The 24,987-nt window shown below is 50.5% G+C and overlaps 2 protein-coding genes across 2 annotated transcripts; one reads left to right on the plus strand and one right to left on the minus strand.

The window, feature by feature from the left end:
* Window positions 1-3,320: 3,320 nt before the first annotated feature.
* CRLF3 (cytokine receptor like factor 3) lies at window positions 3,321-3,776 on the plus strand (the record flags this gene model as incomplete). Its single annotated transcript, XM_056553335.1, is given in 2 exon segments — window positions 3,321-3,440; window positions 3,519-3,776. Coding segments are annotated over 2 exon segments (371 nt in total), but the record flags the coding sequence as incomplete, so codon positions are not given.
* Window positions 3,777-10,087: 6,311 nt separating this feature from the next.
* LOC130325985 (polycomb protein Suz12-like) lies at window positions 10,088-24,552 on the minus strand (the record flags this gene model as incomplete). The annotated part of the gene is given in 7 exon segments (XM_056553334.1): window positions 10,088-11,815; window positions 13,839-13,918; window positions 13,993-14,191; window positions 22,543-22,700; window positions 22,806-22,949; window positions 24,460-24,480; window positions 24,482-24,552. Coding segments are annotated over 7 exon segments (1,019 nt in total), but the record flags the coding sequence as incomplete, so codon positions are not given.
* Between the last annotated feature and the right edge of the window lie 435 nt (window positions 24,553-24,987).

The following is a 24,987-nucleotide window of genomic DNA, read 5'->3' on the forward strand; positions in this document are numbered from 1 at the left end:
TCATATAGGGGTAATGTACGTGACTAACCATGTGTGGCCCCTATTATTATCATCATATAGGGGTAATGTACGTGACCTAACCATGTGTGGCCCCTATTATTATCATCATATAGGGGTAATGTACGTGACTAACCATGTGTGGCCCCTATTATTATCATCATATAGGGGTAATGTACGTGACTAACCATGTGTGGCCCCTATTATTATTATCATCATATAGGGGTAATGTACGTGACTAACCATGTGTGGCCCCTATTATTATCATCATATAGGGGTAATGTACCGTGACTAACCATGTGTGGCCCCTATTATTATCATCATATAGGGGTAATGTACGTGACTAACCATGTGTGGCCCCCTATTATTATTATCATATAGGGGTAATGTACGTGACTAACCATGTGTGGCCCCTATTATTATTATCATATAGGGGTAATGTACCTGGACTAACCATGTGTGGCCCCTATTATTATCATCATATAGGGGTAATGTACCTGACTAACCATGTGTGGCCCCTATTATTATTATCATATAGGGGTAATGTACCTGACTAACCATGTGTGGCCCCTATTATTATTATCATATAGGGGTAATGTACCTGACTAACCATGTGTGGCCCTATTATTATTATCATATAGGGGGTAATGTACGTGACTAACCATGTGTGGCCCCTATTATTATTATCATATAGGGGTAATGTACCTGACTAACCATGTGTGGCCCCTATTATTATTATCATATAGGGGTAATGTACCTGACTAACCATGTGTGGCCCCTATTATTATTATCATATAGGGGTAATGTACGTGACTAACCATGTGTGGCCCCTATTATTATCATCATATAGGGGTAATGTACGTGACTAACCATGTGTGGCCCCTATTATTATCATCATATAGGGGTAATGTACCTGACTAACCATGTGTGGCCCCTATTATTATCATCATATAGGGGTAATGTACCTGACTAACCATGTGTGGCCCCTATTATTATTCATCATATAGGGGTAATGTACGTGACTAACCATGTGTGGCCCCTATTATTATCATCATATAGGGGTAATGTACCTGACTAACCATGTGTGGCCCCTATTATTATCATCATATAGGGGTAATGTACCTGACTAACCATGTGTGGCCCCTATTATTATTATCATATAGGGGTAATGTACGTGACTAACCATGTGTGGCCCCTATTATTATCATCATATAGGGGTAATGTACCTGACTAACCATGTGTGGCCCCTATTATTATCATCATATAGGGGTAATGTACCTGACTAACCATGTGTGGCCCCTATTATTATCATCATATAGGGGTAATGTACCTGACTAACCATGTGTGGCCCCTATTATTATTATCATCATATAGGGGTAATGTACGTGACTAACCATGTGTGGCCCCTATTATCATCATATAGGGGTAATGTACGTGACTAACCATGTGTGGCCCCTATTATCATCATATAGGGGTAATGTACCTGACTAACCATGTGTGGCCCCTATTATTATCATCATATAGGGGTAATGTACGTGACTAACCATGTGTGGCCCCTATTATTATCATCATATAGGGGTAATGTACCTGACTAACCATGTGTGGCCCCTATTATTATTATCATCATATAGGGGTAATGTACGTGACTAACCATGTGTGGCCCCTATTATCATCATATAGGGGTAATGTACGTGACTAACCATGTGTGGCCCCTATTATTATCATCATATAGGGGTAATGTACGTGACTAACCATGTGTGGCCCCTATTATTATTATCATATAGGGGTAATGTACGTGACTAACCATGTGTGGCCCCTATTATTATTATCATCATATAGGGGTAATGTACGTGACTAACCATGTGTGGCCCCTATTATCATCATATAGGGGTAATGTACGTGACTAACCATGTGTGGCCCCTATTATTATCATCATATAGGGGTAATGTACCTGACTAACCATGTGTGGCCCCTATTATTATCATCATATAGGGGTAATGTACGTGACTAACCATGTGTGGCCCCTATTATTATCATCATATAGGGGTAATGTACCTGACTAACCATGTGTGGCCCCTATTATTATTATCATATAGGGGTAATGTATGTGACTAACCATGTGTGGCCCCTATTATTATTATCATATAGGGGTAATGTACCTGACTAACCATGTGTGGCCCCTATTATTATCATCATATAGGGGTAATGTACCTGACTAACCATGTGTGGCCCCTATTATTATTATCATCATATAGGGGTAATGTACGTGACTAACCATGTGTGGCCCCTATTATCATCATATAGGGGTAATGTACGTGACTAACCATGTGTGGCCCCTATTATTATCATCATATAGGGGTAATGTACCTGACTAACCATGTGTGGCCCCTATTATTATCATCATATAGGGGTAATGTACGTGACTAACCATGTGTGGCCCCTATTATTATCATCATATAGGGTTAATGTACCTGACTAACCATGTGTGGCCCCTATTATTATCATCATATAGGGGTAATGTACCTGACTAACCATGTGTGGCCCCTATTATTATCATCATATAGGGGTAATGTACGTGACTAACCATGTGTGGCCCCTATTATTATTATCATATAGGGGTAATGTACCTGACTAACCATGTGTGGCCCCTATTATTATCATCATATAGGGGTAATGTACGTGACTAACCATGTGTGGCCCCTATTATTATCATCATATAGGGGTAATGTACGTGACTAACCATGTGTGGCCCCTATTATTATCATCATATAGGGGTAATGTACCTGACTAACCATGTGTGGCCCCTATTATTATCATCATATAGGGGTAATGTACGTGACTAACCATGTGTGGCCCCTATTATTATTATCATATAGGGGTAATGTACGTGACTAACCATGTGTGGCCCCTATTATTATCATCATATAGGGGTAATGTACGTGACTAACCATGTGTGGCCCCTATTATTATCATCATATAGGGGTAATGTACGTGACTAACCATGTGTGGCCCCTATTATTATCATCATATAGGGGTAATGTACGTGACTAACCATGTGTGGCCCCTATTATTATCATCATATAGGGGTAATGTACGTGACTAACCATGTGTGGCCCCTATTATTATCATCATATAGGGGTAATGTACGTGACTAACCATGTGTGGCCCCTATTATTATCATCATATAGGGGTAATGTACCTGACTAACCATGTGTGGCCCCTATTATTATCATCATATAGGGGTAATGTACCTGACTAACCATGTGTGGCCCCTATTATTATCATCATATAGGGGTAATGTACGTGACTAACCATGTGTGGCCCTTTCAGGGTAGAGACCAGCGGCTCCTCTGACCGGAGGGACAGTATTGGCGTTTGTGTGGAAAAGCTGGGTGGATTGGATTCTTTGCAGCGGGATGGGGCTGTGTGTATCGGCTCTAGTGGTGAGTTCTCTTGGGCTTTACCCCATTCGGGGCCCCTGTGGTCTCGCTGGACGATCTCATGTCTCTGTCTCTTTGCAGGTTCTGTCTATGTGAATGGGAAGGAGATGACTAATCAGCTGCCGCCCGTCTCCCCAGGCTCCTCCATCACCTTTGACATGGAGCTGATCAGTCTGGGAGTCACCAGTGAGGGGCCACAGCTCCGGCGCAGAGTGACCATCGGCTGCGGGAACAGGGAGGTGGTCTTTGATTGGCAGCTGGAGCAGTCACCTGACTCACTCTACTTTGGATGCTCGTTTTTCCATTCCGGCTGGAAGGTTTTGGTGTTTTAGTTTTCAGAAAGAGGAGATGTGAGGCAGATCACATGACCTTCCCCATAATTCAGTCCTCTGCCTGCATGAGATCAGTGAGACAGATCACATGACCTTCCCCATAATTCAGTCCTCTGCCTGCATGAGATCAGTGAGACAGGTCACATGACCTTCCCCATAACTCAGTCCTCTGCCTACATGAGATCAGTGAGACAGATCACATGACCTTCCCCATAACTCAGTCCTCTGCCTACATGAGATCTATGAGACAGGTCACATGACCTTCCCCATAATTCAGTCCTCTGCCTGCATGAGATATGAGACAGGTCACATGACCTTCCCCATAACTCAGTCCTCTGCCTACATGAGATCAGTGAGACAGGTCACATGACCTTCCCCATAACTCAGTCCTCTGCCTGCATGAGATCAGTGAGACAGGTCACATGACCTTCCCCATAACTCAGTCCTCTGCCTGCATGAGATCAGTGAGACAGGTCACATGACCTTCCCCATAACTCAGTCCTCTGCCTACATGAGATATGAGACAGGTCACATGACCTTCCCCATAACTCAGTCCTCTACCTACATGAGATCAGTGAGACAGATCACATGACCTTCCCCATAACTCAGTCCTCTGCCTACATGAGATATGAGACAGGTCACATGACCTTCCCCATAACTCAGTCCTCTGCCTACATGAGATCAGTGAGACAGGTCACGTGACCTTCCCCATAACTCAGTCCTCTGCCTACATGAGATCAGACAGGTCACATGACCTTCCCCATAACTCAGTCCTCTGCCTACATGAGATCTTAGACAGGTCACATGACCTTCCCTATAACTCAGTCCTCTGCCTGCATGAGATCAGACAGGTCACATGACCTTCCCCATAACTCAGGCCTCTGCCTACATGAGATCTTAGACAGGTCACGTAACCTTCCCCATAACTCAGTCCTCTGCCTACATGAGATCAGACAGGTCACATGACCTTCCCCATAACTCAGTCCTCTGCCTGCATGAGATCAGACAGGTCACATGACCTTCCCCATAACTCAGTCCTCTGCCTGCATGAGATCAGTGAGACAGGTCACATGACCTTCCCCATAACTCAGTCCTCTGCCTGCATGAGATCAGACAGGTCACATGACCTTCCCCATAACTCAATCCTCTGCCTGCATGAGATCTGATACAGGTCACATGACCTTCCCCATAACTCAGTCCTCTGCCTACATGAGATCTTAGACAGGTCACATGACCTTCCCCATAACTCAGTCCTCTGCCTGCATGAGATCAGTGAGACAGGTCACGTGACCTTCCCCATAATTCAGTCCTCTACCTACATGAGATCAGTGAGACAGGTCACGTGACCTTCCCCATAACTCAGTCCTCTGCCTACATGAGATCAGTGAGACAGGTCACGTGACCTTCCCCATAACTCAGTCCTCTACCTACATGAGATCAGACAGGTCACATGACCTTCCCCATAACTCAGTCCTCTGCCTACATGAGATCAGACAGGTCACATGACCTTCCCCATAACTCAGTCCTCTGCCTACATGAGATCTGATACTGGTCACATGACCTTCCCCATAACTCAGTCCTGCCTACATGAGATCTGATACAGGTCACATGACCTTCCCCATAACTCAGTCCTCTGCCTACATGAGATCTTAGACAGGTCATGTGACCTTCCCCATAACTCAGTCCTGCCTACATGAGATCAGACAGGTCACATGACCTTCCCCATAACTCAGTCCTCTGCCTACATGAGATCTTAGACAGGTCACATGACCTTCCCCATAACTCAGTCCTCTGCCTACATGAGATCTGATACAGGTCACGTGACCTTCCCCATAACTCAGTCCTCTGCCTACATGAGATCTGAGACAGGTCACGTGACCTTCCCCATAACTCAGTCCTCTGCCTACATGAGATCTTAGACAGGTCACATGACCTTCCCCATAACTCAGTCCTCTGCCTACATGAGATCTGATACAGGTCACGTGACCTTCCCCATAACTCAGTCCTCTGCCTACATGAGATCAGACAGGTCACATGACCTTCCCCATAACTCAGTCCTCTGCCTACATGAGATCTTAGACAGGTCACATGACCTTCCCCATAACTCAGTCCTCTGCCTACATGAGATCTGATACAGGTCACGTGACCTTCCCCATAACTCAGTCCTCTGCCTACATGAGATCTGAGACAGGTCACGTGACCTTCCCCATAACTCAGTCCTCTGCCTACATGAGATCTTAGACAGGTCACATGACCTTCCCCATAACTCAGTCCTCTGCCTACATGAGATCTGATACAGGTCATGTGACCTTCCCCATAACTCAGTCCTGCCTACATGAGATCAGACAGGTCACATGACCTTCCCCATAACTCAGTCCTCTGCCTACATGAGATCTTAGACAGGTCACATGACCTTCCCCATAACTCAGTCCTCTGCCTACATGAGATCTGATACAGGTCACGTGACCTTCCCCATAACTCAGTCCTCTGCCTACATGAGATCAGTCAGACAGGTCATGTGAACTTCCCCATAACTCAATCCTCTGCCTGCATGAGATCAGACAGGTCACATGACCTTCCCCATAACTCAGTCCTCTGCCTACATGAGATCTTAGACAGGTCACGTGACTTTCCCCATAACTCAGTCCTCTGCCTACATGAGATCAGACAGGTCACATGACCTTCCCCATAACTCAGTCCTCTGCCTACATGAGATCTGAGACAGGTCACATGACCTTCCCCATAACTCAATCCTCTGCCTGCATGAGATCAGACAGGTCACATGACCTTCCCCATAACTCAGTCCTCTGCCTACATGAGATCTGAGACAGGTCACGTGACCTTCCCCATAACAGCCCTTTTCCTGGATGAGATCTGTGAGGAAGGTCATGTGACCTATCAGGATCTAGTGAGGTGGGTTCCCCCTGCTCCTCGGGATACAATGAGGTGGAGGGGGGCCCGTCCTCTCTGCTGTGATCGGACTGCTTCCTGTTCTCTGGGAGCCTTTTGGGTGGAGTTCTCCTTCAGATCATTGCTCAGCACATGTTACCTCCAGTATTACCGCTCAGGGCTTACTCTTATTTTTAGGAGACGATTGTATTTTTATATATGCAGCTTTAATGTGTTTGGCTTCTTTGGTTGTCGCCTCTCGCCCGTCTGTATCTGTGTGGGGGGTGGGGTAGTGTTCCTGCTCACACATCCACTAGGGGGAGTAGAGGAATCTTCTTGTCTGGAGGTGGAGTGCCCCCTACTGGAGACCATCCTCCTTACAGATACAGAGGGTATAGTGCCACATCCATGACTGTAGGGTGACACCACTGCTTGGATACATGTTCAGATTAGGGAAACAGTTGGTGTATCTAATCTATGCATTACTGTGCAGAATGTGGCTTATACTCAGCAGCTCAGATCATGCATGGAAGGTTTAGATACAGGTGATTGGATACAGCAGACTATATACTGTTATATCTAACCTCCCATGTGTGATACAGTCAGTTGTATCTAATCCACGTGTCGCTGGATGCATCCTCATCTGAAGCCTGCTGGGAACGGTGTCTGCAGTTCGTTCTGTTGTGTATGATCAATAAAGTTTTTATATTTTTGAATATCCAGGGTCTGTGGGATGGTGGTGGCCATGTCTGGTCACATGATTTGGTGAAAGTAACATTTTTTCTTAGCTCAATGACTGAACCCAATATGTACAGGAGGGAGAAGAGTTAAATCCTGGGGGTCCTGACAGTCCCTTCACCCACTACCCTACCCATCTGGTGTAAAGCCATCCTTACAGAACACCGATCTGCTCCAAGGAAAGATGAGCAGCCCTTGTGTTTACACATCGCCTGCCCCTTAGTCTGGGCCAGAGAAGCCTCCTGAGGGGTCAGATGAGTGAACACAGTGATTCCATTAGTCACAAACCTCACGGCTCGCCGGTTGATGACTTTATCCTGCATGAATAGTTCCGGTGCTCCTGTGGCTGGAAAAGTGGATACAGTCCTAGGAGTCTCCAGCCACCGGAGCACCTGAACTATTCATGACAGATAAAGTCATCAACCGCCGAGCTGCAAGGTTTGTGACGAATGGAATCATTGTAACTTCACTCATCTCATAATGTCTGCATCAGATTGGAAAGTAACATTCTGTTCTGATTTGTGCAGATAAAACATTTATTCTCCAGAGAATAGGAAATGTAACCACGACAGAGAAGCTACGGGAAACGGGCCCCGCGTGTCATTACAGTGGGGGACCGGGCCCTGCGTGTCATTACAGTGGGGGACCGGGACCTGCGTGTCATTACAGTGGGGGACCGGGCCCCGCGTGTCATTACAGTGGGGGACCGGGCCCCGCGTGTCATTACAGTGGGGGACCGGGCCCTGCGTGTCTTGGAGGGGGGGGGACCGGGCCCTGCGTGTCTTGGAGGGGGGGGGACCGGGCCCTGCGTGTCATTACAGTGGGGGACCGGGCCCCGCGTGTCATTACAGTGGGGGACCGGGCCCCGCGTGTCATTACAGTGGGGGACCGGGCCCTGCGTGTCTTGGAGGGGGGGGGACCGGGCCCTGCGTGTCTTGGAGGGGGGGGGGACCGGGCCCCGCGTGTCATTACAGCAGGAAACATTGGAAGGAAAAAAAGAAAAACCCACAACCATCGTGCCCTGTAAATCCCAGAGAAATTACAGTAAATTCGATTCGTCACAAACTTCTCAGCTCAGCAGTTGATGACTTTTCCTGCATAAATTATTTCAGCCTTCAGGTGCTCCGGTGGGCTGGAAGAGTTGGATACATTCCTAGGAAAGAGTCTCCTAGTACTGTATCCACCTTTTCCAGCCCACCGGAGCACCGGAAAGCTGAACTAATTTATGCAGGAAAAGTCATCAACTGCCGAGCCGAGAAGTTTGTGACGTATCGAATTTACTGTAAGTTCGCTCATCTCTAGTAATAACTAGAACACTTTTTCGTGACATTGTACTTTCTGTGAGTGGTGCGTTTTTTATGGAGTACACTGTGCGGTAAGTTATTTATTCTGTGGGTCGTACCATTATGGAGATACCTTTTTATATCACTTTCTATGTTTTTTTTCTACCATTTTCCAATAGCCGTCTCTTATTTTCCAGCTGACGCCATTGAGTAAGGGCTTATTTTTTGCGGTGTGAGCTGTAGTTTTTTGGTATCATTTTTGCGATACATGCTACCCCTTTATTTATTTTTTACAGCATTCACCTAGTCTTCTAGTAAATCATTACAGATGTGACAATACCTATTATGTATATAAATTAGTGTTGGGCTTTTAAATGGGAAAGGGATATTTTTTTATTGAAGACCTTTATTTTTCCAGGTTATACTATGCCGCACAGTCTGACCTGATGGACTGGATCTCACCTCCTGCTGCCACAGCAACCCACAATCATATCACTCCCCCTGTCAGGATTGATCACGGCCTTTATGGGGTTAATGCTGTCAGGACCGGTGCGATCGTGGCTGGACTCCGGCTGTGATTAAACAGCCAGGTGCCTTTGCTGATCTCCTGCGCTGCCCACGGCAGCATATACATACGTCCAAATGTGCAAACGTGTCGGATGCTTTAACGTATGCATAAGTCCTTTAGCGGGAAGGGGTTAAATGGTCCATGACTGATAAAAACTTTATGTTATACATCTTGGCTATACAATTTTTTTTCTAATATACTTTAAAAAATCTTCACATTTAATTAAAGAAAACTGCCTTTCAAAATCCTATCACTAGGGGTCCCCATACCTCCTGGGACACTGAGGAGTCCCACACCAGTATGTGTGTGTCCAATTGTCATGGACACCAGATGCAGAAGGAACACAGCATGCTGTAACAAAAGGGTTTTACCAAACGTGCCTCCAGCTGTTGCAAAACTCCAAGCATGCCTGGAATATCTGGAAGTTTTGCAAAAGCAGCAGGCACACAATTAAGGCAACACTACCTCCAACCATAACAGGTTTGGCAAAGGAGGACACATGAATGACATAGGAACATATAGCAAATGTATGTACCTCTGCACTTCTTTAGGAAGATGGAAGTTATACACTCACCATATTGTACAGGCATCCCCAATAATCATTGTGTGTGCAGCATAAACCCAGAGAGGAAAGGGTTACAGAGCAGGGAGTAAGAGAAGGACACATCCCCTCCCTTTGGCAGGATGAAAAAGACCTTGAGCAGCTGTAATGTACTATTACTTAGTGAAATATGGGTGATAGACATAAACCCGATCCGGATGAGGCACTGGATGACAGGTAAATCCCATATAACCTGACAGTCAGGTGACCCCCAGCGCAGACAAGACGCAGGACTCAGCTTCATTTCATAGTTTATTAGAAATGGACACGACAAAAGTTAAGACACAGGGATGAGGATTGTGCAGGAAGCAGTCACCACGTCGTGTGCAAACATCGCCAGTCTAGCTACACAGAGCCTACACGTCATGTGCAGAGAAGGGGGTCGCAGGGGGACACAAGGTTAAAGCAAAGGAACACCTAGTCAGAATCCCAAAACCTTCCTATAGGTTGAGAGCCACAACCACATGGTGAACACCCCTCCCCCACACACATTAAATAGCATCAACAACATCCGCATGGCTGCCCACCTCGCTGTATGTACAATTCAAGAGGATTGTAGAGACCACAGCAAAGGTGGATAAGGGGGCGGCAGGAGCCCCATATAAATAAGGAGGGCCCACCAAACCCTGGAGACCCTACACACCCAGGAATATACAGTACTGCCGAGCCCCGGCACCCCCTCCCCCCCCCCAGAGCAGTGCCGCACTGCCGAGCCACGGCACACCCCCAGAGCAGTGCCGCACCCCCCCAGAGCAGTGCCGCACCCCCCCAGAGCAGTGCCGCACCCCCCCCCCAGAGCAGTGCCGCACCCCCCCCCAGAGCAGTGCCGCGCACCCCCCCTAGAGCAGTGCCGCGCACCCCCCCTAGAGCAGTGCCGCGCACCCCCCTAGAGCAGTGATGCACTGCCAGGCCCGGCACCCCCCCCAGAGCAAACACACCCACCCAAGAGCCACACTGCAAAGCCCCAACACCCAAGGGCCGGGGCGCAGTGCAGAACTATCTATTAGACACAGTTAATGCATTCCCAGAACCTGGAGACCGGACACACCTGGGAATATACCGTACTGCAGAGCTGGACAATGCAGATAAGTGCCGCACCGCAGAGCCCGGACATCACAGAACCACACAGGAGAGCCAGGGCAGCAAGTAACTAGAGATCCGAACCCCTGCTAAGAGCTTAAGAGGCCGCAGAGGACACAGGGGAGCATAACACTGCACACCAGACATCACAGGGGACACCTTAGGAATAGGCAACAGGAGGGCCAACACCACAAGGACACCCTGGGAAGGTGCGACCCTGCTTGGCAGTCCAGTCCGTATACAGTTTAATCTTCTCACCAGACATGATATTGTACACCGATTCCAAAGTATTATTGGGAGGGGGCGCTTATTTCATGATCGCCTTTCCCCTCTCAGAAATGGTAAAATGTGAGGATAAAATACAAACCTCAATTGTCAATATGAAAAGGCTAAAAATAACAGTCAGTCCTGGAGGCAACGACAGAGGATTAAAAAGAAAAAGGTACAAAAAGTGTGCACCCTCTGGCTGGTGAGGGGAGAGGCGTGGTTTTTGGGGTGTATTGCTTTGCAGGGCGCCCTGGGCTGGAAGCATGGCTCGTCCTCACAGACGCTGCTTTTTGCTGTGTTTCAGGACCCCTGACGTGTGATCGTTCTCCAGTGCCCGCTCTCGCCCGTTACTCTCTGTGAAGCCATTGGTTTGGGACGCGGTGATCTCATCGGCCGCAGCCTCAATGGGGATGAAGCTCAGGGGATCATCCAGCTTTGCCTGCAGGTCCCGCAGCTTGGACACGGCCCGGTCTATGGTGGAGATGCTGATGAGGTTGAAGTCGTGCATGCTCACCAGGTGCAGCATGAAGTTTCGGCACAGGTTCCTCTTGATTATTTTGGGTCCATAGTTGTCCACAAATAACATACAGGCGTGATTCATCTGATTGTCTGCAATGAACCTGCCAGAAACAAGTATAAATATGAGGAACTACAACTACCAGCAATAAATGGGTGTGTAAAAAAGGGACTAAAAGAGAAGATGCACTTGTTACCAGGAGAACCTGTGAAAGGTCGTGTAAATCCTTTCTGCCTTATCCGGCTCACCCTATAATTGCCATAACTTTTCCCCGCACACACCCATATGAGGCTTGTTTTTGTAATGACGCCATTCTTTTTCCATAAAATATTCTCCATTACAAAGAAAAAAATTATTTGTGATGTGAAATAAAACCTTTCAGATTAGTTTTTCTTTGCCATTCACGTTCCGTCTGACTACCATGTTATTTGGATCGGTCTGATGACACCAATATTACATGTGTTTGTCATATTTTACCAATTTAAAAACATTCTAAAAGTCATTTTATAAATAGGATGCAGACCCTGTAACATTTTATTTTTCTGTATAATGGGCTGTAAGAGGGCACATTTTTGCACCATAATCTGCTATTTGTTTTGGTACCATTTTGGTATTGATCGGATTTTTTGAACATTTAATTTTTTTCTGGGATAAAAAACGCAGTAGTATTTTTTTACATTGACCATACAGGATATATAATGTTATATTTTAATAATTTGGACAATTGCGCATTTAGCAATACCAAACAACATGTTATATTTACATATTTTTTATAATGGGAAGGGGGGGGGGGGGGGTGATGTGAACTATTAATATGTAAGGGGTTAATGTGTTCTTTTTCTTTACACTATTAGTCCCTTAGGGGACTTTTAGGAGGATCATTAGATTCCTCATACAGATCAGTTCCATTCATCTGTGTGATCGGTGCTCATTTGGTTGAGCCTGCTCCAGGCACCCCACTTGACCACCAGGGGGCATTTACATGTCCCTTTAGACGCTGCTGTCAGCTTTTACATTAGCGATCTAAAGGGTTAATAGCCAGCCACATGTTGGCTATTAGCTGTACCCCCTGGCTGGGAGCCTGCTCCATACACCATGAGCATTAGTGTATTAAAATTAAAGGGGGAAGTCGGTCTGGCCCTGCTTGCTTCATATAAGGCTAAATGCATGAAAAACTCATATGCCAGGTATGATCCCCCTAGGCCCCGCCGCCCCACATCCCTCTAGGCCCCTCCCCTGCAGCCCCACATCCCTCTAGGCCCCTCCCATGCCGCCCTCACATCCCTCTAGGCCCCTCTCCAGTGTTACCACATCCCACATGCCCCTCCCCTGCAGTGTGGTACCACATCCCATATGCCCCTCCCCTGCAGTGTGGTGCCACATCCCATATGCCCCTCCCCTGCAGTGTGGTGCCACATCCCATAAGCCCCTCCCCTGCAGTGTGGTGCCACATCCCATATGCCCCTCCCCTGCAGTGTGGTACCACATCCCATATGCCCCTCCCCTGCAGTGTGGTGCCACATCCCATATGCCCCTCCCCTGCAGTGTGGTGCCACATCCCTTTAAGCCCCTCCCCTGCAGTGTGGTGCCACATCCCTTTAAGCCCCTCCCCTGTGTTACCACATCCCATATGCCCCTCCCCTGCAGTGTGGTGCCACATCCCTTTAAGCCCCTCCCCTGTGTAACCACATCCCATATGCCCCTCCCCTGCAGTGTGGTGCCACATCCCTTTAAGCCCCTGTGTTACCACATCCCACAAGCCCCTCCCCTGTGTTACCACATCCCACATGCCCCTCCCCTGTGTTACCACATCCCACATGCCCCTCCCTGAAGTGGTGCCACATCCCATAAGCCCCTCCCCTGTGTTACCACATCCCATAAGCCCCTCCCCTGTGTTGGCACATCCCATAAGCCCCTCCCCGGTGTTGCCACATCCCATAAGCCCCTCCCCTGCAGTGTGGTACCACATCCCATATGCCCCTCCCCTGCAGTGTGGTACCACATCCCATATGCCCCTCCCCTGCAGTGTGGTGCCACATCCCTTTAAGCCCCTTCCCTGTGTTACCACATCCCATAAGCTCCTCCCCTGTGTTACCACATCCCATAAGCCCCTCCCCTGCACTCACCCGTGTTTCATGACGTGCAGGTTCCACATTTTCATCACTTCTTTCTCCCCTTCATTCACATCCGAGAATTCTTCAATTTGCTAAATGAGAGCAGAGAATGTCAGATGGCGCCCCCCAGAGGAAGAACACAGGACCCCCATCACCACACACTCACAGTAATCGTTTTCTCCCTCAGCCATTCGGGGTCTTTCTCATCCTCACTGTCCACCTCCATCTCCTGGGGTCTTAGTGGTAGACAGGTGTCACTATGGAAATACAGGCGGTTGTGTCCACTGCTGTAGGTCCGCTGCTGCTCCACCTCACCGTCCTCCGACTCATAGAATTCAGACATGACGCCTTTGGTGCGCTTGGGCCTAAACATGGAAATGTGAGACATGAGACCCCCGATCCCTGCAGCCTCTAGGACAAGGAGGCTATAGAAGACCCCCGATCCCTGCAGCCTCTACACATAGGAGGATATAGAAGACCCCCGATCCCTGCAGCCTCTACACATAGGAGGATATAGAAGACCCCCGATCCCTGCAGCCTCTACACATAGGAGGCTATAGAAGACCCCCAATCCCTGCAGCCTCTACACATAGGAGGATATAGAAGACCCCCCAATCCCTGCAGCCTCTACACATAGGAGGATATAGAAGACCCCCCAATCCCTGCAGCCTCTACACATAGGATATAAAAGACCCCCGATCCCTGCAGCCTCTACACATAGGAGGATATAGAAGACCCCCGATCCCTGCAGCCTCTAGGACAAGGAGGCTATAGAAGACCCCCAATCCCTGCAGCCTCTACACATAGGAGGCTATAGAAGACCCCCAATCCCTGCAGCCTCTACACATAGGAGGCTATAGAAGACCCCCAATCCCTGCAGCCTCTACACATAGGAGGATATAGAAGACCCCCAATCCCTGCAGCCTCTACACATAGGAGGATATAAAAGACCCCCGATCCCTGCAGCCTCTACACATAGGAGGATATAGAAGACCCCCCAATCCCTGCAGCCTCTACACATAGGATATAAAAGACCCCCGATCCCTGCAGCCTCTACACATAGGAGGATATAGAAGACCCCCGATCCCTGCAGCCTCTAGGACAAGGAGGCTATAGAAGACCCCCAATCCCTGCAGCCTCTACACATAGGAGGCTATAGAAGACCCCCAATCCCTGCAGCCTCTACACATAGGAGGCTATAGAAGACCCCCCCAATCCCTGCAGCCTCTACACATAGGAGGATATAGAAGACCCCCCAATCCCTGCAGCCTCTACACATAGGAGGCTATAGAAGACCCCCCCAATCCCTGCAGCCTCTACACATAGGAGGCTATAGAAGACCCCCCCCCCAATCCCTGCAGCCTCTACACATAGGCTATAGAAGACCCCCCAATCCCTGCAGCCTCTACACATAGGAGGCTATAGAAGACCCCCCCAATCCCTGCAGCCTCTACACATAGGAGGCTATAGAAGACCTTCCAATCCCTGCAGCCTCTACACATAGGATAATATAGAAGACCCCCCAATCCCTGCAGCCTCTACACATAGGATAATATAGAAGACCTCCCAATCCCTGCAGCCTCTACACATAGGAGGATATAGAAGACCCCCAATCCCTGCAGCCTCTACACATAGGAGGCTATAGAAGACCCCCAATCCCTGCAGCCTCTACACATAGGAGGATATAGAAGACCCCCCAATCCCTGCAGCCTCTACACATTAGATAATATAGAAGACCTCCCAATCCCTGCAGCCGCTACACATAGGAGGCTATAGAAGACCCCCAATCCCTGCAGCCTCTAGGACAAGGAGGCTATAGAAGACCCCCGATCCCTGCAGCCTCTAGGACAAGGAGGCTATAGAAGACCCCCAATCCCTGCAGCCTCTACACATGAGGATATAGAAGACCTCCCAATCCCTGCAGCCGCTACACATAGGAGGATATAGAAGACCCCCGATCCCTGCAGCCTCTAGGACAAGGAGGCTATAGAAGACCCCCAATCCCTGCAGCCTCTACACATGAGGATATAGAAGACCCCCAATCCCTGCAGCCTCTACACATAGGATATAGAAGACCCCCGATCCCTGCAGCCTCTAGGACAAGGAGGCTATAGAAGACCCCCAATCCCTGCAGCCTCTACACATAGGAGGATATAGAAGACCCCCGATCCCTGCAGCCTCTAGGACAAGGAGGCTATAGAAGACCCCCAATCCCTGCAGACTCTACACATAGGAGGATATAGAAGACCCCCAATCCCTGCAGCCTCTACACATAGGAGGATATAGAAGACCCCCGATCCCTGCAGCCTCTAGGACAAGGAGGCTATAGAAGACCCCCAATCCCTGCAGCCTCTACACATGAGGATATAGAAGACCCCCAATCCCTGCAGCCTCTACACATAGGATATAGAAGACCCCCGATCCCTGCAGCCTCTACACATAGGAGGATATAGAAGACCCCCAATCCCTGCAGCCTCTACACATAGGAGGCTATAGAAGACCCCCAATCCCTGCAGCCTCTACACATAGGAGGCTATAGAAGACCCCCAATCCCTGCAGCCTCTACACATAGGAGGCTATAGAAGACCCCCAATCCCTGCAGCCTCTACACATAGGAGGCTATAGAAGACTCCCAATCCCTGCAGCCTCTACACATAGGAGGATATAGAAGACCCCCAATCCCTGCAGCCTCTACACATAGGAGAATATAGAAGACCTCCCAATCCCTGCAGCCTCTACACATAGGAGGCTATAGAAGACCCCCAATCCCTGCAGCCTCTAGGACAAGGAGGCTATAGAAGACCCCCCAATCCCTGCAGCCTCTACACATAGGATATAGAAGACCTCCCAATCCCTGCAGCCTCTACACATAGGATATAGAAGACCCCCCAATCCCTGCAGCCTCTAGGACAAGGAGGCTATACAAGACCCCCCAATCCCTGCAGCCTCTACACATTGGAGGATATAGAAGACCCCCCAATCCCTGCAGCCTCTACACATAGGACAAGGAGGCTATAGAAGACCCCCCCAATCCCTGCAGCCTCTAGGACAAGGAGGCTATACAAGACCCCCCAATCCCTGCAGCCTCTACACATAGGAGGCTATAGAAGACCCCCCCAATCCCTGCAGCCTCTACACATAGGAGGCTATAGAAGACCCCCCCAATCCCTGCAGCCTCTACACATAGGAGGATATAGAAGACCCCCAATCCCTGCAGCCTCTACACATAGGAGGATATAGAAGACCCCCAATCCCTGCAGCCTCTACACATAGGAGGATATAGAAGACCCCCAATCCCTGCAGCCTCTACACATAGGAGGCTATAGAAGACCCCCCAATCCCTGCAGCCTCTACACATAGGAGGCTATAGAAGACCCCCCAATCCCTGCAGCCTCTACACATAGGAGGCTATAGAAGACCCCCCCAATCCCTGCAGCCTCTACACAGGACAAGGAGGCTATAGAAGACCCCCCAATCCCTGCAGCCTCTAGGACAAGGAGGCTATACAAGACCCCCCAATCCCTGCAGCCTCTACACATAGGAGGCTATAGAAGACCCCCCCCCAATCCCTGCAGCCTCTACACATAGGAGGCTATAGAAGACCCCCCCCCAATCCCTGCAGCCTCTACACATAGGAGGCTATAGAAGACCCCCCAATCCCTGCAGCCTCTACACATAGGAGGCTATAGAAGACCCCCCCCAATCCCTGCAGCCTCTACACATAGGAGGCTATAGAAGACCCCCAATCCCTGCAGCCTCTACACATAGGAGGATATAGAAGACCCCCCCCAATCCCTGCAGCCTCTACACATAGGAGGCTATAGAAGACCCCCAATCCCTGCAGCCTCTACACATAGGAGGATATAGCAGACCCCCAATCCCTGCAGCCTCTACACATAGGATAAGGAGGCTATAGAAGACCCCCCCAATCCCTGCAGCCTCTAGGACAAGGAGGCTATAGAAGACCCCCAATCCCTGCAGCCTCTACACAGAGGAGGCTATAGAAGACCCCCCAATCCCTGCAGCCTCTACACAGAGGAGGCTATAGAAGACCCCCCAATCCCTGCAGCCTCTACACATAGGAGGCTATAGAAGACCCCCCCCCAATCCCTGCAGCCTCTACACATAGGAGGCTATAGAAGACCCCCCAATCCCTGCAGCCTCTACACATAGGAGGCTATAGAAGACCCCCCAATCCCTGCAGCCTCTACACATAGGCTATAGAAGACCCCCCCCCCCCCCAATCCCTGCAGGATTGGGGGGTCTTCTATAGCCTCCTTGTCCTATGTGTAGAGGCTGCAGGGATTGGGGGTCTTCTATATCCTCCTATGTGTAGAGGCTGCAGGAATTGGGGGGTCTTCTATAGCCTCCTATGTGTAGAGGCTGCAGGGATTGGGGGTCTTCTATAGCCTCCTTGTCCTATGTGTAGAGGCTGCAGGGATTGGGGGGTCTTCTATATCCTCCTATGTGTAGAGGCTGCAGGGATTGGGGGTCTTCTATAGCCTCCTTGTCCTAGAGGCTGCAGGGATTGGGGGTCTTCTATATCCTCCTATGTGTAGAGGCTGCAGGGATTGGGGGTCTTCTATAGCCTCCTATGTGTAGAGGCTTCAGGGATTGGGGGGTCTTCTATATCCTCCTATGTGTAGAGGCTGCAGGGATTGGGGGGTCTTCTATAGCCTCCTATGTGTAGAGGCTGCAGGGATTGGGGGGGTCTTCTATATCCTCCTATGTGTAGAGGCTGCAGGGATTGGGAGGTCTTCTATATCCTCCTATGTGAAGAGGCTGCAGGGATTGGGGGTCTTCTATAGCCTCCTATGTGTAGAGGCTGCAGGGATTGGGAGGTCTTCTATATTCTCCTATGTGTAGAGGCTGCAGGGATTGGGGGGGTCTTCTATAGCCTCCTATGTGTAGAGGCTGCAGGGATTGGGAGGTCTTCTATATCCTCCTATGTGTAGAGGCTGCAGGGATTGGGGGGTCTTCTATAGCCTCCTTGTCCTATGTGTAGAGGCTGTAGGGATTGGGGGTCTTCTATATCCTCCTATGTGTAGAGGCTGCAGGGATTGGGGGGGTCTTCTATATCCTCCTATGTGAAGAGGCTGCAGGGATTGGGGGTCTTCTATAGCCTCCTATGTGTAGAGGCTGCAGGGATTGGGGGTCTTCTATAGCCTCCTATGTGTAGAGGCTGCAGGGATTGGGAGGTCTTCTATATCCTCCTATGTGTAGAGGCTGCAGGGATTGGGGGGTCTTCTATAGCCTCCTATGTGAAGAGGCTGCAGGGATTGGGGGTCTTCTATAGCCTCCTATGTGTAGAGGCTGCAGGGATTGGGGGGGGGGTTTTCTATATCCTCCTATGTGTAGAGGCTGCAGGGATTGGGGGTCTTCTATAGCCTCCTATGTGAAGAGGCTGCAGGGATTGGGGGTCTTCTATATCCTCCTATGTGTAGAGGCTGCAGGGATTGGGAGGTCTTCTATATCCTCCTATGTGAAGAGGCTGCAGGGATTGGGGGTCTTCTATAGCCTCCTATGTGTAGAGGCTGCAGGGATTGGGAGGTCTTCTATATTCTCCTATGTGTAGAGGCTGCAGGGATTGGGGGGGTCTTCTATAGCCTCCTATGTGTAGAGGCTGCAGGGATTGGGAGGTCTTCTATATCCTCCTATGTGTAGAGGCTGCAGGGATTGGGGGGTCTTCTATAGCCTCCTTGTCCTATGTGTAGAGGCTGTAGGGATTGGGGGTCTTCTATATCCTCCTATGTGTAGAGGCTGCAGGGATTGGGGGGGTCTTCTATATCCTCCTATGTGAAGAGGCTGCAGGGATTGGGGGTCTTCTATAGCCTCCTATGTGTAGAGGCTGCAGGGATTGGGGGTCTTCTATAGCCTCCTATGTGTAGAGGCTGCAGGGATTGGGAGGTCTTCTATATCCTCCTATGTGTAGAGGCTGCAGGGATTGGGGGGTCTTCTATAGCCTCCTATGTGAAGAGGCTGCAGGGATTGGGGGTCTTCTATAGCCTCCTATGTGTAGAGGCTGCAGGGATTGGGGGGGGGTTTTCTATATCCTCCTATGTGTAGAGGCTGCAGGGATTGGGGGTCTTCTATAGCCTCCTATGTGAAGAGGCTGCAGGGATTGGGGGTCTTCTATAGCCTATGTGTAGAGGCTGCAGGGATTGGGGGGTCTTCTATAGCCTCCTATGTGTAGAGGCTGCAGGGATTGGGGGGGGGTCTTCTATATCCTCCTATGTGTAGAGGCTGCAGGGATTGGGGGGGGGTCTTCTATATCCTCCTATGTGTAGAGGCTGCAGGGATCGGGGGTCTTCTATAGCCTCCTATGTGTAGAGGCTGCAGGGATTGGGGGTCTTCTATAGCCTCCTATGTGTAGAGGCTGCAGGGATTGGGGGGTCTTCTATAGCCTCCTATGTGTAGAGGCTGCAGGGATTGGGGGTCTTCTATAGCCTCCTATGTGTAGAGGCTGCAGGGATTGGGGGTCTTCTATGTGAAGAGGCTGCAGGGATTGGGGGTCTTCTATAGCCTCCTATGTGTAGAGGCTGCAGGGATTGGGGGTCTTCTATAGCCTCCTATGTGTAGAGGCTGCAGGGATTGGGGTGCCTCCAGGACCTAGAGGAACAGCCTCCAGCACCTAGAGGAACAGTCTCCACCCATGACCTATAGGAACAGCCTCCAGGACCTATAGGAACAGCCTCCACCCATGACCTAGAGGAACAGCCTCCACCCATGACCTAGAGGAACAGCCTCCATGACCTAGAGGAACAGCCTCCAGGACCTAGAGGAACAGCCTCCAGGACCTAGAGGAACAGCCTCCAGGACCTAGAGGAACAGTCTCCACCCAGGACCTAGAGGAACAGCCTCCAGGACCTAGAGGAACAGCCTCCAGGACCTAGAGGAACAGCCTCCAGGACCTAGAGGAACAGCCTCCAGGACCTAGAGGAACAGCCTCCAGGACCTAGAGGAACAGTCTCCACCCATGACCTATAGGAACAGCCTCCAGGACCTAGAGGAACAGCCTCCAGGACCTAGAGGAATAGTCTCCACCCATGACCTAGAGGAACAGCCTCCAGGACCTAGAGGAACAGCCTCCAGGACCTAGAGGAACAGCCTCCAGGACCTAGAGGAACAGCCTCCAGGACCTAGAGGAACAGCCTCCAGGACCTAGAGGAACAGCCTCCACCCATGACCTATAGGAACAGCCTCCACCCATGACCTATAGGAACAGCCTCCACCCAGGACCTATAGGAACAGCCTCCACCCAGGACCTATAGGAACAGCCTCCACCCAGGACCTATAGGAACAGCCTCCACCCAGGACCTATAGGAACAGCCTCCACCCAGGACCTATAGGAACAGCCTCCACCCAGGACCTATAGGAACAGCCTCCAGGACCTATAGGAACAGCCTCCAGGACCTATAGGAACAGCCTCCAGGACCTATAGGAACAGCCTCCAGGACCTATAGGAACAGCCTCCAGGACCTAGAGGAACAGCCTCCAGGACCTAGAGGAACAGCCTCCAGGACCTAGAGGAACAGTCTCCACCCATGACCTATAGGAACAGCCTCCAGGACCTATAGGAACAGTCTCCAGGACCTATAGGAACAGCCTCCAGGACCTAGAGGAACAGCCTCCAGGACCTAGAGGAACAGCCTCCAGGACCTAGAGGAACAGCCTCCAGGACCTAGAGGAACAGCCTCCACCCATGACCTATAGGAACAGCCTCCAGGACCTATAGGAACAGCCTCCAGGACCTATAGGAACAGTCTCCACCCATGACCTATAGGAACAGCCTCCAGGACCTAGAGGAACAGTCTCCACCCATGACCTATAGGAACAGCCTCCAGGACCTATAGGAACAGCCTCCAGGACCTATAGGAACAGCCTCCAGGACCTAGAGGAACAGTCTCCACCCATGACCTATAGGAACAGCCTCCAGGACCTAGAGGAACAGTCTCCACCCATGACCTATAGGAACAGCCTCCAGGACCTATAGGAACAGCCTCCACCCATGACCTATAGGAACAGCCTCCAGGACCTATAGGAACAGCCTCCAGGACCTATAGGAACAGCCTCCAGCCTCCTCCCATGACCTATAGGAACAGCCTCCAGCCTCCTCCCATGACCTATAGGAACAGCCTCCAGCCTCCCCCCATGACCTATAGGAACAGCCTCCCCCATGACCTATAGGAACAGCCTCCAGCCTCCTCCCATGACCTATAGGAACAGCCTCCAGCCTCCCCCATGACCTATAGGAACAGCCTCCAGGACCTAGAGGAACAGTCTCCACCCATGACCTATAGGAACAGCCTCCAGGACCTATAGGAACAGCCTCCAGGACCTATAGGAACAGCCTCCAGGACCTATAGGAACAGTCTCCACCCATGACCTATAGGAACAGCCTCCAGCCTCCTCCCATGACCTATAGGAACAGCCTCCAGCCTCACCCATGACCTATAGGAACAGCCTCCAGCCTCCCCCCATGACCTATAGGAACAGCCTCCCCCATGACCTATAGGAACAGCCTCCAGCCTCCTCCCATGACCTATAGGAACAGCCTCCAGCCTCCCCCATGACCTATAGGAACAGCCTCCAGCCTCCTCCCATGACCTATAGGAACAGCCTCCAGCCTCCCCCATGACCTATAGGAACAGCCTCCAGCCTCCCCCATGACCTATAGGTTTAATACTCCGCCTCTATAGACATTCCCTGCCCTCACCTGCACACCAGGATGTGGGTTATCGGCGTCCTCTTCACAGGTCCATTTCGGCTGAAGGCAAAACCTGGCTGGCGGTGAATATCTTGAGGGTTTCCAGCGTAGGATCCATCATAGCATTCATTGATCGACACATCAATTCGGGCCCCTTTTGGGTGATACTAGAAGAGCAGCACGGATGACACTTAACATTCAGACATTTTATGTAATGATACCCGACCCCAGACCCCTCCAGAATCCCCAGGTACCCCCGGGGTACTCCCTACCACATAGTTGAATATGAAGCGACTGTGGCAGAGTTTCAGGTGCTTGAGAAGACTGTAGAGCTTGCGGCAGTTCAGCGTACACCACGGACAGTGCAGGTCGTCTCTTGCTTCTGTCTGCTGCCGCGTGTTTTTGTTATACAAGAACTAAAGACGGAACATAACATGATCAGGACAGTAGAACTGCAGCCCCCCCCCCATTACACCCCAGTATAAGGACAGTGCGGCCCCCATTACACCCCAGTATAAGGGACAGTGCGGCCCCCATTACACCCCAGTATAAGGACAGTGCGGCCCCCATTACACCCCAGTATAAGGACAGTGTAGAACTGCAGCCCCCCCCCCCCCATTACACCCAGTATAAGGACAGTGTAGAACTGCAGCCCCCCCCCCCCCCATTACACCCCAGTATAAGGACAGTGCGGCCCCCATTACACCCCAGTATAAGGACAGTGCGGCCCCCATTACACCCCAGTATAAGGACAGTGCGGCCCCCATTACACCCCAGTATAAGGACAGTGCGGCCCCATTACACCCCAGTATAAGTACAGTGCGGCCCCCCATTACACCCCAGTATAAGGACAGTGCGGCCCCCATTACACCCCAGTATAAGGACAGTGTAGAACTGCAGCCCCCCATTACACCCCAGTATAAGGACAGTGCGGCCCCCATTACACCCCAGTATAAGGACAGTGCGGCCCCCATTACACCCCAGTATAAGGACAGTGCGGCCCCCATTACACCCCAGTATAAGGACAGTGCGGCCCCCATTACACCCCCAGTATAAGGACAGTGCGGCCCCCATTACACCCCAGTATAAGGACAGTGCGGCCCCCATTACACCCAGTATAAGGACAGTGCGGCCCCCATTACACCCCAGTATAAGGACAGTGCGGCCCCCATTACACCCCAGTATAAGGACAGTGCGGCCCCCATTACACCCCAGTATAAGGACAGTGTAGAACTGCAGCCCCCCCATTACACCCCAGTATAAGGACAGTGTGGCCCCCATTACACCCAGTATAAGGACAGTGCGGCCCCCATTACACCCCAGTATAAGGACAGTGCGGCCCCCATTACACCCCAGTATAAGGACAGTGCGGCCCCCATTACACCCCAGTATAAGGACAGTGCGGCCCCCATTACACCCCAGTATAAGGACAGTGCGGCCCCCATTACACCCCAGTATAAGGACAGTGCGGCCCCCATTACACCCCAGTATAAGGACAGTGCGGCCCCCATTACACCCCAGTATAAGGACAGTGTGGCCCCCATTACACCCCAGTATAAGGACAGTGCGGCCCCCATTACACCCCAGTATAAGGACAGTGCGGCCCCCATTACACCCCCAGTATAAGGACAGTGCGGCCCCCATTACACCCCAGTATAAGGACAGTGCGGCCCCCATTACACCCCAGTATAAGGACAGTGTGGCCCCCATTACACCCCAGTATAAGGACAGTGTGGCCCCCATTACACCCCAGTATAAGGGACAGTGTGGCCCCCATTACACCCCAGTATAAGGACAGTGTGGCCCCATTACACCCCAGTATAAGGACAGTGTGGCCCCCATTACACCCCAGTATAAGGACAGTGTGGCCCCCATTACACCCCAGTATAAGGACAGTACACATTAGACTCTTGTGGCCCCCAGTACCTGGTAGAATATGCGCAGCTTTCTGCTTGGCTTCTGTGCTCAGATCCTTCTCCCTCTTTGCTTGCACATCTGAGGACGGAGTCTCCTTTACAGCTGGAAAAACAACAAAAATCTGTCAGGAGTAGCTGAAGATGGCACATGGCTTGTGTGAAGACCCCCGGAGCCCCCCAGACCCCCACCTCAGCTTCCCGACAATGACTCCTAATGGGACGAATTATACTACAAAAAGTGAAGTAAAGCTAAACTTAGCACAGTCTATTGTCATGGAGAGTGGGAAAGGAGGAGGGGACACCTGATCAGCGCTACCCCGAGGGGCTAACATTATTCCGTCCGGACCCCACAGAACGAGGGGTCATGAGGATGAACGGCTATGTACACCCACAACTCCCACCCTGTAAGGGGACGTACACCCCACAACTCCATCACATGAGGAGACGTACACCCCACCACTCCATCACATGAGGGGACGTACACCCCACCACTCCCATCACGTGAGGGGACGTACACCCCACCACTCCATCACGTGAG

Source organism: Hyla sarda, unplaced genomic scaffold, assembly GCF_029499605.1.
Source record: "Hyla sarda isolate aHylSar1 unplaced genomic scaffold, aHylSar1.hap1 scaffold_2784, whole genome shotgun sequence".
NCBI classification, from domain to species: Eukaryota; Metazoa; Chordata; class Amphibia; order Anura; family Hylidae; genus Hyla; species Hyla sarda.